Source organism: Trematomus bernacchii, unplaced genomic scaffold (assembly GCF_902827165.1).
Source record: "Trematomus bernacchii unplaced genomic scaffold, fTreBer1.1, whole genome shotgun sequence".
NCBI classification, from domain to species: Eukaryota; Metazoa; Chordata; class Actinopteri; order Perciformes; family Nototheniidae; genus Trematomus; species Trematomus bernacchii.
Genome location: NW_022987705.1, coordinates 8,569,626 through 8,584,591, shown reverse-complemented (window position 1 = coordinate 8,584,591; position 14,966 = coordinate 8,569,626). Strand labels below are relative to the sequence as shown.

The 14,966-nt window shown below is 41.2% G+C and overlaps 1 protein-coding gene across 1 annotated transcript; it reads left to right on the top strand.

The window, feature by feature from the left end:
- The first annotated feature begins 555 nt into the window (after nt 1-555).
- On the top strand, nt 556-13,732 carry LOC117490403 (RING finger protein 145-like). The gene is made up of 12 exons (XM_034140140.1): nt 556-733; nt 3,082-3,333; nt 4,867-4,975; nt 5,165-5,256; nt 5,921-6,156; nt 6,293-6,468; nt 6,644-6,784; nt 7,408-7,590; nt 7,870-8,017; nt 8,270-8,392; nt 8,774-9,007; nt 9,469-13,732. Exons 2-12 carry the CDS (start codon nt 3,150-3,152, stop codon nt 10,162-10,164), a joined length of 2,322 nt encoding a protein of 773 aa, XP_033996031.1. The 5' UTR covers nt 556-733; nt 3,082-3,149; the 3' UTR covers nt 10,165-13,732.
- The last annotated feature ends 1,234 nt before the right edge of the window (nt 13,733-14,966 follow it).

The following is a 14,966-nucleotide window of genomic DNA, read 5'->3' as shown; positions in this document are numbered from 1 at the left end:
AATCAAAGACCTCAAACCTGTTAGAAATCCCATCCCTTACACTCCGGTTACTGAGTTGTAGGTAGTAGCAAAACCATATTTTGTCTTCTGCTATGCTGATGTTAAATATGGATAAATTGTCCCTACCACTGTTTCTAACAAATGGTAATGTCAATGAAAAGAAAATACTTAATTACATCAGAGTAAAATTCACAATGTACTCTGCAGCATACAAAGTAATTAAAACTAGCTCCACCTTTGATAAAAACGTTATTGCATCAATAACTATAAATAAAACATAGGCCTATATTATTCTGAAATGAAACGAGTATGCATACTTTTACTTTTGTTACTTTAAGTAGGCTATGTTTTGATGCTAATACTTTGCTACTTTTACTTGCGTAACGTATTGAACGCTGGACTTTTACTTGTAACAGAATATCCTCCCTACATTGTGGTACTTCTACTTTTACTTAAGTACACTACAGCATCTGAATACTTCTTCCACCTCTGAGTATAAGGGGTAATATATGCAACGGGACAAGCGGTTCTGCGCATGCCCAGCAGATCCTCCTCGGTACTTCGGGGTAATGGCTGCTAGGTGAGATGAGCGGATCGGCCGCATTCTTTGAGTGCGAGGCTCTTCCATCAAGAGGACCGTTAACTCGGGCGTCGCCGAGTTAAAATGGTCGATATCCGACCTGAAAAGTATCCCGAAACAGTTGTACATATTGCAAACATCGTCCTACAGAATGTAAGCTCTCTTTTTTTCTCATGAGTCTTGGCTTGTCGCCATAGCTAGCTCAGGATCTAGCAGTCTGCTTGCTAGCTATGCTACAGTAGGACTTAAAGCTAGTGGCAAAGAGGGAAACTGTTAGTGCTAATAGCTAGACAAGGCAGATAAAACGTTTAAGATAACTCTGTCTAGCTTTGATATGGATGCCTGTATCTAAGTAGTGGAGTTAGAACCAAGTTAACGCGTTAGGTATGTTTTTATTTCCTGTTTTGTTGACGGGAGCTTGGTTGTTGACAGTAGCTAAGAGGCAGAGATGCTAGGTGACTACGTTAGCTTGAATTGTTGGCACTGTGTCTGCTGCCCGCTCGATGCAGCTCATCCCTACACAGCACGTACGCTGATATATTAACAACTTCACAACTGGACAAACATAACCTTACTTTGCTTTTCAGTCACATATTAAACTCCAACCGGTCGCTGGTTCGCAAAGAGTTGCAGTCTTTACGGGCTAGATATAATTGTTTTCGTCCGTCGAGACGGACGGGTTACTAAAGTTCATTGCGTATAGCAAACGATGCAGCACTCACTCATCCATAACGTGTGTAGTGGCGATGCCTCATAAGGCTTATGAGGCATCGAGCGAGCATGAATATAAATACACCATATACCATGCCCTGTAGCTGATAATGGGTTACGAAAGATAAAAATAGTGTGCTAGACGTTGCGTTATATAAACTTGGATTCTGCGAAGTGATCTCTCTCTGGCCAGTGATAGTCGCGGTGATTTCAGAGTTATGTAAGTTTCTAGAGTTTAGTCCTGGGATGCAGGAATATGAAGGGATTGGAAGTCTATAACTACAAGTGGACCCGGGCTTTATAAAGTGATTAGAAATGTGTCTCTTAAGTACAACACCAGAAGGTGAGGTGGAATGATCAAACCATATTCTGCTGTGAGCATTATTAAACTCAAGTGTGAAAAGGCAGCTTGTTTTAATTAACTTGCAATTTCAATTTTTGTTGAGTTAGTGCTTCAAGCTACCTTCATAAGAAAAGAGGCGGCAACATTGAATCAAATAAGTGTGCCATCATCAAAGTAAACATACAACTTTAAAAACTACAATAAGATGTGCAAAATGAATGCATAATTGTGTTTTACAACTAACTAAACATGTATTTCCAGCAATGTACTTACTCAGATACAGTAACCCACATTGCACTAGACAGAGTTGTAAAATAGAAAATTAATATGCTACTATTTGTATGCTGTAAATATAAACAGAACAGTGTGTGAAAAACTGACTAAGCATATTTTATATGTGAACAAGCAGATTTGACCAGTGTGCCTAATTTATCAAGCCTGAGTCGCACCTGCATAGAACTAACTGAAAGTGTTCCCAGTTTATTTTCAGTTTCTTGTGCTCATGTTACGTTTTTATGCTAACAAAGGCCTCGATTTCTTTCTTGAACGTAAATGTGATTGATTATTAACTGATAGATTTGACTATGCAAATCATAGATTTGGGTGAAGCAGTTGTTCATGTACCCATGTCTCATCTCAACAAGCCTTTATGTAATCTACTGTACTGCAAATGTACTCACTTTGGGACTTGAACAATATATCCATGGATTGTGTTTCCTACATTCAGCAGCGAGGGGCATGACACGCATGAGCAGGGTAGGAGGGCAGTCAACAGAGATATGCCGTGTCAGACTAACTCGTAATACCAAGTCCAAAAGGAAAAGGGACATATCTGACATGAATAGATTGTTTATTGTTTTAAAACAGTTGCTAGATGTTTTAACAAGTAGTTCTGTTGGTGATCTAAATGATGAAACATTAGTTTTAAAGCCTCAAATGCAAGTTATAGTGACGTAAATGCAAGTAAAACTTCCTGTTTAGTTTTGCTCTCATTATAAATGAACATTTATCGAGTGTCAGATGTATACAATAGTGTTATTTTTCAGTGACTATCTCACTAGGCCAATTCAATGTTATGCATAATGATTGTTATACGGGTGAGAATAAAACACTACCCACCTGCCAAATGCAGAAAGCCATTGGCTGTTGTAGGGTAGGTTTATACTACCAGCCACTTTTGGGTCATAAAATTGTTAGCAGTTAGTTTGTTTTACATTCACTTCACAGTTGCTTGTAGATAATTTAAAAAATGGTGTCATCTCTCCTGCATCCTATTGCACTTCCGTTATCTGTCTCTCTCTACCTTCCTCTGACCTCTCTCTCACTTCCACCCCAGGTCTTGTTCACTGAGGGCTGGCTTTCATCTTTTTGCTCTCAACATCAGTAACCGCTTCCAGACTGCATCCTGTTGTTTATTTTTTTGTGCATTGTCTCTCTTTCTCTGCAGCGCACCCACTCTTTACATCCCGTCTTGTTGGTCAGTTCTGCCTGCCGATCAGAGGTTAAGCTGAGGCCATGGCAGTGAAGGACCGCGTAGAGTCGGTGCTCAATGTGGGTCTGCGTGTTCCCAGCATCATGCTGCTGGATGTCCTGTACCGCTGGGATGTCAGCTCCTTCTTCCAGAAGATCCAGCGCTCCAGCCTCTCCAACAACCCCCTGTTCCAGTACAAATACCTGGCCCTCTACCTGCACTACGTAGGTCAGTGTTGACCACAAACACACACATGACACAAAGCCTGTTCCAATTCAATTCCCCTGTATTAACATTTCTCAGAGGATTAGTGTAAAGCAACGCATTACACAAATTCTTTGCGCTCTTTGCACTCAAAAGCATTTTACACTTTTGACAAATGCATAATGAGCTGTATCATGTCAATGTTATCAGTTACGTTATGGCTTGTGGAAGCTGTTTTGGTATGGGAATATTTGACTGGACTATCAGCACTTGCAGCATTTGTTCCGCTGGCTTTTCCCGTAGGTCAACGGTCACAATGTTATCTGTCATGGTTGGATTTGCATTAGGGCTGCTCGATTATGGCAAAAATCATAATCTCCATTATTTCGGTCAATAATTGACATCACGATTATTAAAAACGATTATCCATTTACTTTGAAAACATCCATTTATAGCAAAAAAAAATGGAACAGTATGTTTTTAACAGTTGACTACCCTGAACTTTAAGTATAATTCAACTGAAAAACCAAAAAAAAAAAAAAGATAATCGTTTTATTTCGATTATGTTGTTTTCATAAACCCTAATTTGCATGGTTCCTTTTCTTTCCTTTCTAAGTCAGCCTTCTGTACCTAAAACGTGTCAGTTAGAGGATGCTCACACATATTGATAGGCAGTAAGCCATGAGGCTCTGCTTTGTAGTGATTTCAGTGCGCTCAGGAGGGATTGCTTGGCACAACGACAAGTGGAGTGTGACCAAAACAATCAGTTTTATCTGTTGGTGAAATAAAAAAGATGGACGATGCCTGAAATGAGTTTTCCTCTTCCAGCCATCGGGTTCACACCCTTTTATGAGGTGTAACTCTTTTAAAACAAGCCACAACCTCCTTTTGAGACAGACTACCATCACAGAACACACTAAATGGAAAAGAACCATGAGTCAGATTATCCAAGAGCCAATAATGAGTTCATAAAGTCATAGTCTCTCCAACACAGGGAGCCAGTGGAACTGAAGCACTGACTGACAGTGACAGTGATGCGAGGGTGACGTTGACTCAGCAAAGTCTGATGCTCAGACTGGTTTGACCCAGCAAATGTAAACAAACAAGCACAGTGTTGAGTTTTCTCTGTGTGTTTGTGTGTGTGCTGTCAGACTTTGCTGCAGTTGGCTAATGAGCCAATAGGCTTGGTATGTGCTGATGAGCGCTGTGGCTGGACAGCATAATAAAAGAGGGAGAGTCAGTAAAACCAAAGTAACTATGCACTAAGGAGTTTTTTGTGCATGTTTTTTGGTAGTCTATTGTATGATAATATTATTGACAGCAGTGACTGTTTTATTGACTGTCAAAATATTTCCCTGCAATAACTTAAGAAACTTCTGTCAACCACATGACATTATTTAGTAAATCACTTTTGTGTTAAGTACAAACACAGTAAGGTCCTGAAACAGGAATAAACAGAGATGCTTTTATAGTATCACTTGTTACTGAATGCTTTGCTTGTTGACTGTCTCTAACCTATTATGTGCATGTGTGTCTGCATGATTAACTCCATTGCAGGTTACATCCTGAGCTTGGTGCTCCTGACTCTGCCGCGCCAGCACCTGGTGAAACTCTACCTGTATGTCCTCACGGCCCTGCTGCTGTTCGCTGGTCACCAAGTCTCGAGGTACACACTTACATATAGACCTATATTCTTCAAGTGTTTTACCCACAGAATATATCAAAAGCTAGTATGAGTTGTTCTTCTGCTAGTTTAGATGAATAGCTAGAAAACGTTGTGAGCTACAGGTCAGTGGTAGATAATAAGTCACAATAGACTTTCCTGTAAATTGATCATTTTGAACTTTGTTTTCAGGGATTATGTCCGCAGTGAACTAGAGTCTGGCTTTGAAGGACCTGTCTACCATGAACCCCTTTCCATGAACAGATTCACCACTGCACTCATAGGTATAATATGACGCATGAATTCACAAACATTTGCACGTTTAGGTTATTCTGCAGCACTTTCTCAGCCTACAGGATACTCTTTCTCTATTACAATCTGATCTTGTTTCCCCTCTCATTTGTTACTCATGCATCAGGAAGGTCAAGAAAAGTATTGGGAAAAAAGAAGTAACATAGATCTTCTGTCACTTGTAGAACTGCAATATATTGAGCAACACAATTTAAACCCAAGTCTCTGACAGCAAAAATCCATCCTCTATAAAGGAGGCACGGAAATCTTAGGGGAGTTGCAGCAAATTGCTCAGCTATATTAAAAAGCATCTCTTAAAGGTCATACTGTATGACTTGGCAGACATCCTTCTGACCACCAACTCCTAGCCTTAATACTGTGAAAGCTGGTCCATGTTGAATTGGAAAATGTTAGGAGTTGCAATGTTTTTGATCTTACTGCAGAGAAGATGTGGAGTCTCCTGTGCTTTAAAAAGAGCAAACTGAGTTCTGATTTCACTGCATAGTGAAAGCTTGAGCAAGCACAAATAACATAGTTACAGTGACAAAGATATAGCGCTGCGGAGAGAGAGAGAGGGGGGGGTATTTAAATATGTTGCTTAATATGAGAGTGGTTTGTGTGTATGCGCAAGCTTCATCCTCTTTCTTCCTCTCTCAGGTCAGCTGGTGGTGTGTACACTATGTTCCTGTGTGATGCAGACCAAGAGGATTTGGCTTTTCTCCGCTCACCTCCTCCCTTTGGTGGCCAGACTGTGTCTAGTGCCGCTGGAGACCATCGTCTTCATCAATAAGTTCTCCATGATCTTCACAGGCCTGGAGGTCATCTACTTCCTGGCTTCTAATTTGTTGGTACCATATAAGCTGGCCAAGACTGCCTACAGGGAGCTGGCTCAGGTAATAACCGAGTTATATGGCCCGATGTTTCCATCTTTCTCTGTTTTCCTTTAAATCATATAGTCCTGAGAGATTTCCTCACATTTAATATTAATGTCATTCTGTCTTTTCCCTACCGCCTCCCTCTGTCCCCCAGGTGGTGGAAGTGTACGGGCTGCTAGCGTTGGGTATGTCTCTGTGGAACCAGCTGGTACTTCCAGTTCTCTTCATGTGTTTCTGGCTCCTGCTGTTCGCATTGCAGATCTACTCCTACTTTAGCACCAGAGACCAGCCTACCTCAAGGGAGAGGCTCCTTTTCCTCTTTCTTACCAGGTAGGACCACAACACTGTTCACCCTGTGTGGAGCATCACAAGAGCAAACAGTCTCTAGAGTGTGTTCTGTAAATAAGCAGACTATGATGGATTATGATGATATTTTTATTGTAACCATTGTTTACTCCCCTTCTTCTGCCCCCCCCCCCCCCCCCCCCCCCCTCTGCGTCTTCAGTATTGCTGAATGTTGCAGTACGCCGTACTCCCTGCTGGGTTTGGTTTTCACCGTCTCCTTCATCGCTCTGGGAGTTCTCACACTCTGCAAGTTCTACCTGCAAGGTTACAGAGCCTTTATGAATGACAACACCATGCACAGGTCAGTCACTGCATATATATATATATATATGTATATATATATATGTATGTATGTATGTATGTATGTCAGGGTTCTTACAATCATTAAAAACCTGGAAAAGTAATGGAAATTCAAAATGCTAATTCCAGGCCCTAGAAAAGTTATGGAAAACAATATCTTTCCCAAAGTTTTGGAAAAGTCATGGAAATGTAACCAAAGTTGCATCAAATATAATTTATATTTTATCTAATCGCCGAAATAGTAATACTATAATGATAATAAATACTGTATAGTAATGAAACGTAAAATGGCATTTAACTGACGGTATTTTGCTGGTGAGAGATTTGAGTTGCTTTAGCGTGTAGGAGCTGGTAAGCCTACTATTTTATTTGTTTTAGATAGGCACAACATGTTTCATATGCAGACCTTATTTTCCTGTTCAGTGTTCAAATAAACAATTTTCAGTGGTACGCTGAGAGAGAGTAATTTTATTTGGTCATGGGAAATTAGGTAAAGGTCATGGAAAAATCATTGGTGAAAAAGTGTATGAACCCTGGTATGTGTGTGTGTGTGTGTGGGAGTTTGTTGATGGTGTGTCTGGTTGTTAATCACTTTGGATGTTTGTTTCCTGTGTGTCTGTGCAGGGGGATGACGGAAGGCATCACCCTGCTGATCCTCGCTGTCCAGACCGGCCTCATCGAGCTTCAGGTCATCCACCGAGCCTTCCTCCTCTCCATCATCCTCTTCATTGTTGTTGCTTCTATCTTGCAGTCCATGCTGGAGATAGCTGACCCCATAGTCCTGGCCCTGGGAGCATCAAGAGACAAGTAACATACATTTACCATACTTTTTTTGTTTCTTTAAATCATTGATTATCTCTGCCATAGATCATTCTCATTCTTAAACAAATGGTCCCATGTTTTTCAAAATGGATAAAAATAATTCCTCGTGCCAACGTAACCTGTCTAATTAATGTTATTATTTCCCAAGATGTAAGAAATGCTTTTAGAGAATGAAGAAAGTACCACTCAATGAATGTGAACCCCCATGTTGGTACAGATGGAGCTGATGGTTTCTCTTTGCTCCCTCCTCTGTCTGTACTTTAGGAGTTTGTGGAAGCACTTCAGAGCAGTGTCTCTGTGTCTCTTCCTGCTCATCTTCCCAGCTTACATGGCCTATATGATCTGTCAGTTCTTCCACATGGACTTCTGGCTACTGATCATCATCTCCTCCTCCATCCTCACATCACTGCAGGTAACGCACAAGCGGACACACACAGAGAATGCACTATTGGAAGGTACTCAAAAACCTCTTGGATTTTTTTTGTTTGAGATCATTTAAGCAGAAGAGGTGTAAGTGTACTTCACTAGTCTCCATTTATAGAGAAGGAATGTCATCGAAATCCTGTCCTATTTAACTCACTGTGCCTGAGGTGCCCTACCCATCTGTACTTTGTGATTAATTATTGAATTGAATAACATCACATCTCTCCTCCGTCACCCCCAGGTCCTCGGCACTCTGCTGATCTACATTCTCTTCATGGTGGAGGAGATTCAAAAAGCTCCAGTCGAGAACATGGATGAAGTCATCTACATTGTCAACGGGACGTACAGACTGCTGGAGTTCCTGGTGAGAGACACACACACACACACACACACACACACACACACACACACACACACACACACACACACACACACACACACACACACACACACACCACACACACACACACACACACACACACACACCACACACACACACACACACACACACACACAACACACACACACACCACACACACACACACACACACACACACACACACACACACACACACACACACACACACAACACACACACACACACACACACACAACAACACACAACACACACACACACACACACACACACACACACACACACAAGAGAAGACAACTTGGGAGAAAGGCAGCAGCGATGTTGACAAATATATATCTATGGCATGTTGCTGATTATCTCTTCTGCCAGGTCGCGGTGTGTGTGGTGTGCTACGGCGTGTCAGAGACGGTGTTTGGCGAGTGGAGTGTGATGGGCAGCACCATCATCCTGGTCCACTCGTATTATAACGTCTGGCTCAGAGCACAGCTGGGCTGGCAGAGCTTCCTGCTCAGGAGAGACGCTGTGAACAAGATCAAAAGCCTCCCCACGGCCAGCAACACGCAGCTGGAGCAGTACAACGACATCTGTGCTATCTGCTACCAGGTAGGGACTGGTTCTCTGTGTTTGTGTTTCGTTAAAGCCAGTACATGGATAATGTATTTCAGGCTTCTTTAATGATTGAGCGCAGAGAGCGAGTTAGAGAGCGAGTTAGAGAGCTATTGAAGAGCGGGACCGGTGTTGGCATGAAATAGGCAGTGAACCGGAAGAATGATTGTTTCAGGGCAGTTCTAAAGCACTCCAGCCTGCTCTTATTGGATGTGGGATACACGCCCACTGCCCAAAGTCTGACAGTTAAAATACTGGCCTGAGGGGGGGTGCAGACACAGACCCTGCTGCACACTTTTAGTCAGCATAACTGATGATTGACAGGGATTACTTTTGTATGAGTCCTCACATTGTTTTTAAAGAAAATGCCTGCATAGTATAGATTGCAACATAGGGCACAGTGGTTTTAAAATGTTTCAAGAAGCTAACAACACAGCTTGTGTGCTCATTTCCTCCAGGACATGAACAATGCAGTGATCACTCCATGCAGTCATTTCTTCCACGCTGGCTGTCTGAAGAAATGGCTTTATGTCCAGGAGACGTGCCCCCTCTGCCACTCGCAGCTCAAGAGCCTACCAGCAGCCCCCAGCCAAGAAGCCCCTGCAGCCAATCAGATCCCTGCAGAGCAGGAAGAAGCGCCTAAAAACCAGACGGATGACTCTCTTGTAGATGGTGGGAAGGAGGAGGGAACGGGAGAGCAGGAGGGAGGCAGTGGAGCAGCCGCGTCAGCTGGAGAAACCTCCTCTTCCTCTTCCTCTTCCTCTTCCTCTTCCTCTTCCTCCTCCTCCTCCTCTTCCTCCTGTTGTGTGCCCTCCACTTCACAGCACCTGGCCAAGACTCCTTCATCATCTTCTTCCTCTCTTTCCTCATCGGCACTTGTGACTGAATCACAGAAGCAGTTGCTCACAGATCATCTTTCTTCGTCTTCCTCGTCTTCTTCAAACACATTGGACATGACCCCATCTTTCTCTCACACCCCTCCCTCACAACCAGCGGCCCAGACAGAGGAGAGCCTTGCTGAGCCTGAGCCCGCCCCTCACCTAAACACAGGCTTCCTATTGGACAGTCCGGAGTCATCTGCTGGTCAAACATCAGAGCTTGACCAGCCCTCTTCCTCTTCTGAAGGACAGTCGTCTCCTCCTTGCAGCCTCTGAGCCCTGTTCACACACACACACACACACACACACACACACACTCACACTCACACACACACTCACACTCACACTCACACTCACACTCACACACAATCTTAATACTCCCATCTACTTATCACATCATGTCAGAAATTGAACTCCAAACGCCTCCATTTTATAACAGAATATTTAAAAACCATCTAAGCTGATATTCATCACTCAGCATTTGAAAGAAACACAGATGATGACAAGATGTTGCCATTTCTTCGGCAATGGTCATGGAACAGTCTATCCAAATGTATTTCCATGAAGAGTTTAACTTTCATGCCAGCAATGATTTCATTTTCCATTCAACACAAAAAAGGGGAATGAAGTAATCTCTAAAAGAATGAGTAGTTTGACATTATGTCCACGAAATGTGAAATCCTGAATGAAACTGAAGAACCACATCACAGCTTTTTACTTTGATATTAGTCCTGAAATGATGCTTTCTGTCCTTCTCATTTCACGTGGTGGGTGCTCCCATCATGCCTTTGTTTGTGCAGCTTCTCTTTCAATGCTGTGCATCTCGTAGTATTTGGGTTTTCTTTTGGAGTCCTGTATGTGCCATGATCTAACGAGGAACGGTTTAGAGAGCCTTGAGAGGCCAGAGAAAACCGATGGTTGCATTATAAACAGTGACAAAGTCATAATGTTCATAAAGTCTATAGATTTCTCCATCGGTTGGATAAAGATATTTGGTTTTCACTGTTGGAGGAAAGCAGTGTACGAGTGAACACCCTGAGCATTAACAGACTGAATGTTGTTTCTTAATCACGTGACCTGAAGCGCGGTGCTAAGCAGAGGACACATGGCATGGTCTATTTAAGTGTTACAGTGAACAAATCAAAGGGTTCACACGTGGACGAACTAATTCATTTCACTTGTCAAGCTTTCTTTCTCTCTCTCTCTTCTACTGCTTCAATATTTGAATCAAACTTGTTTGGCTGGTCCCAGCAAAAAAAAAAAGGCTCTTCTCCTCATCGCCAAAACTTTTGTATAACTGTTAAAAATATGTTATTTTTAAGATAACTTTGACATTACTGCTTTATTGGACAGCCCGCAGTGCAGACGGACTGAAAAAAGGGAGAGAAAGACAGAGGGAGATGACACACGGCAGAAACCACTGTTTAGCTGAGAATGTGGTGGGAATATAATCCCCTCGATGTCTTTACTTCATGGTACTCATCCGCACTCATCTCCCTGAGCTCAGCTCATTTTACATATATATATTTAACCAGTCACATACCTTCCAAAGTTTACCATTGCCATGAATTCATGGTAGGAGCCATCACCATGCTCCATTCAGCTTAAACCAATCACGTCAAAGCACCCTGTATTTCCTAAAACCATCACTATCCTGCTGCTTAGTCACTCTATGAAATGTTATTACCAGCAAATTGAGCCGTTTGATAGGAAAGCTTTTTCCCCACACGATGGTACGCTCTCTGACGGCACCTGTGATTAGTAAACGGGGTCGGACGGGATGAAGTGTGTTTGTGTTTGTGTTGAGTCTGAATGAGAGACTGACACTTGAGAATGAGTCCTGATGCACGCTTGTATGTAGAGCCTGCACGCTGCCACTGTTACCACAGCATTTATTTGGGTCTCCAATGTCCTCTAACCTTGCTACCAATATATATTTTTTTCATTTTTCTTGTTTTTGGGGTTGCATTTGCACTAATGTCATTTATACTAGCAACGCTCCAAAGCTGTCCTTCGGCTGTAAGCATCCAAATACCCTCTGAAGTGTTTGTGTACGAGGAGACAGCCCAATCTGTTTGTGTGTGATGTATATAAATGTTGCTCTGTATGGCATCTATATTAAATCAGAAGAGTGTTGATATATATAAATAGGACCAGGGCTGGGTTCCTCCAAAGCTTCCTTGTGGTTTGATGTTCCTGATTACTTGTCATGTCAGTGAACAAAGACAAACTTGTGTGTGAGAAGCTTTGGAGGAACCCCGCCTCTGATGTGTGTGACCAGCCAGTGTTGCTGCTTCTCCGCTCTGTATGACGCGTCTTTGAGCTGGTGTGATCACTCTGATGCCCTCTATTGTTAGGAGTGGGATCAGCATGTCGCTGACTGACAGGAGAAGCACTAGTTAACCCTCAAATGTATTAATTACTACCACTATAACGGTCTTATTATTATGAATGACTTAACTGTTGACATTAGAAAGCGTTGGCTGCAGGGCTGAGAATGAATACATAATCGATGTAGGATCAAACCTGGCCAACGCTGTTTAACTCTGTTGATTTTTTTTTGTAAAGAGATGAAAAGTTTGATGTATTTTGCACTTGTTCCTCAAAAAAGGTGAACATAAGGACTTTTCTGTATTCTTGAATGACTCGATCTCATTTTTATTATCAAGCTCCATTCCTTCGACTTTGATGTAAAACAAAGCACTTGAAATGGTTACAAAGATTTAAAAGCGTCACACACTCTTGGGTTTTCACTGTGGAGCATGAGCTGTGTCGAGGAGAGGAATCACCTGCACGACAACATGTCACATGCTCCACACGATGAGAACCGTCATTGGCAATTGTATTAGAATTAGCAGTGCAGTATTACGTGATAAAGCCTGTCCGCTGTAGATTCCATATGTATTTGCTTACTTTATACTCCATGTTGGAGAATTGCCGTTATTTGGTCACTTTTCTAGACAATGAACTGTGACATATATAGTATTTTATCTTAAACTCAATATTTATTTTGTGACTATACAGTATTTTTATTTTATTACCAAGAAGTTGGATACGTTAAACTAAGCTTTTCAATGTTTAAAGGCATTATTTGCATGCATTTTAGATTTAATCTGTGGAATTTACTTCATTTAAAAAGTATTATTTACTGAATTATATTCTCTAATGCTCCGCACATTGAGCAACAAACATTTTAGATAGCATCTCCTCCTGTAAGCTTTATGTTCTGTTGTAAAAATGGTACATGCAATAAGTAAATTAACCGCAATTATATTTTATTATTGCTCTTAATCAACTGGCTGTGAAAATACCACTACAAAAGAAAGCCAATGTGACCTATACAACCCAATATTTCTTAAAATGGTAGTTAATGTGTATTCATTCAACATTGCTTGTATTGAATGTAATGTAGTAAGCATTAGAGGATCTGCATACATGTATCCAATAATGGCTGAAGTTACTTTCCCATCTGAAATCCAGATGTTTGAGGCTAACTTTATCACACTTTGATTAAGCATATATTGTAATGGAATCTATAGCTGCAACAGAGCACTCTGAAAACAACACTGCTGTCCAATGCTATTGCCTCTGACTTACAGACGTTAGTTGATGGTGTGCAGGGCAGCTCTAGAGATGCCCGACAGAGTTTTGTTTGAATTTGTTTCGGTTTCTTTTGTCTGTTTATTCCAGACACATTTGGGACCTGCTCTGTAAACCTGACTCTGAATGCCGGTTGTTTTTAAAACGCTTCACAGTTGGTGTTGGAATTTATGCCTGACATGCCTTGGTTATTTTACAAAAATTGAATGTCAGAAATAAAATGAACCATCCGTTCTGATCTCATGCTTTACTTGTCATTCATATTGCATATTGATTTAGTAGAATTATTTTTGATTAGTTGTATTAGCAAGCCTAATATTTAAATATATTATTTTATACACAAAATCTGATTCTGTACTGTACATTATATATTATTATATGGACCATACAGCAGTTGTATGACATTAATATAAAGTAGAACAAAGTGGTAAGGTTTATCATCAGACATTTCAGCAATTTAAATTCAGAAATTACAACCTGCATACATCTGTTTTATTCAGAATAATGTAATAGTTTATGATTTGTCCATCAGGTTAGGTCTGCCTGTGCCTCAGTGAGCGTGTATTTGGAGGAGTCAGACACAAGATGGCGCTGCTGTGTCGTTTTTAGTATGAATGAGAAGCGATCCAAGAGCCTAACCGCGGCTCGTGAGACACACACACACACACACAAGAATATTTATATGACAGTATTGTAGAGACTCTTTTAGTGGTTTTTCATCGTGTTTCTCTTCATTCTGCTATATTGTTCTGTTTGTTCAATGGGATTGGCGCGCATTTTAAGATTTAAGATTTTTTTGTTTTATTTTTTCTTATGATTTATATCTCCTTTTACGTTTCACTTCATTACATTTGATTATATGATATCCTCACTTCAGCTAAAGTGACCTTTTTATACTATAAGGGATTTGATTATTTGAGTATTCTCTAGCCTTTTTGATGTAAAAACCTGTAGGATCACAAGCACACCTCTGGTTGTTTTTACCTAATGGATATAAATGAACAAAAGTTTCAGGATCTTCATAAATCAATAATATCCCTTCCTTAAGGTTAAGCAGAAGGCTTGCATTTTTAAGTAATGAAAACCATTGTAAGCTTTTCCTTTTGCAGGAGAACTCATTAAAATTGCAAGCTCTTTAGATTCAATATTAGCTAATAGATTTTACACACATTTAAATTCCCATGAGAGCTTACACAGATATATATGTATTTTTGAATAAACTGGTATAAATGCTTTAAGGCCACTCCGATCGATCGCAACCCCAGAGCCCCCCCACACTCCTCCATTCACATGTATTTTTTCTTCAGCTGTGAACCCGATTGAATACTTGACGGGCTGATCCTCCACTGTGTCTCTCTCCCTCTCTATAAGCAGCAAACTGGAGCATAAAAGACTCTTATTCTCCATAATCAAGGTCAAGAGCGTTTTTCAATAACCTCTGGGAATTAAACGCTGGAACCGCGCCAGCTCGACCTGCC

Excerpts from the sequence above, each read along its gene's own strand:
- LOC117490403 (XM_034140140.1), top strand. The coding sequence starts at position 3,150 with ATGGCAGTGAAGGACCGCGTAGAGTCGGTGCTCAATGTGGGTCTGCGT. Across the intron at positions 5,257-5,920 it reads ATTCACCACTGCACTCATAG|GTCAGCTGGTGGTGTGTACA; the intron begins GTATAATATGAC and ends TTCCTCTCTCAG. Across the intron at positions 6,785-7,407 it reads AATGACAACACCATGCACAG|GGGGATGACGGAAGGCATCA; the intron begins GTCAGTCACTGC and ends GTGTCTGTGCAG.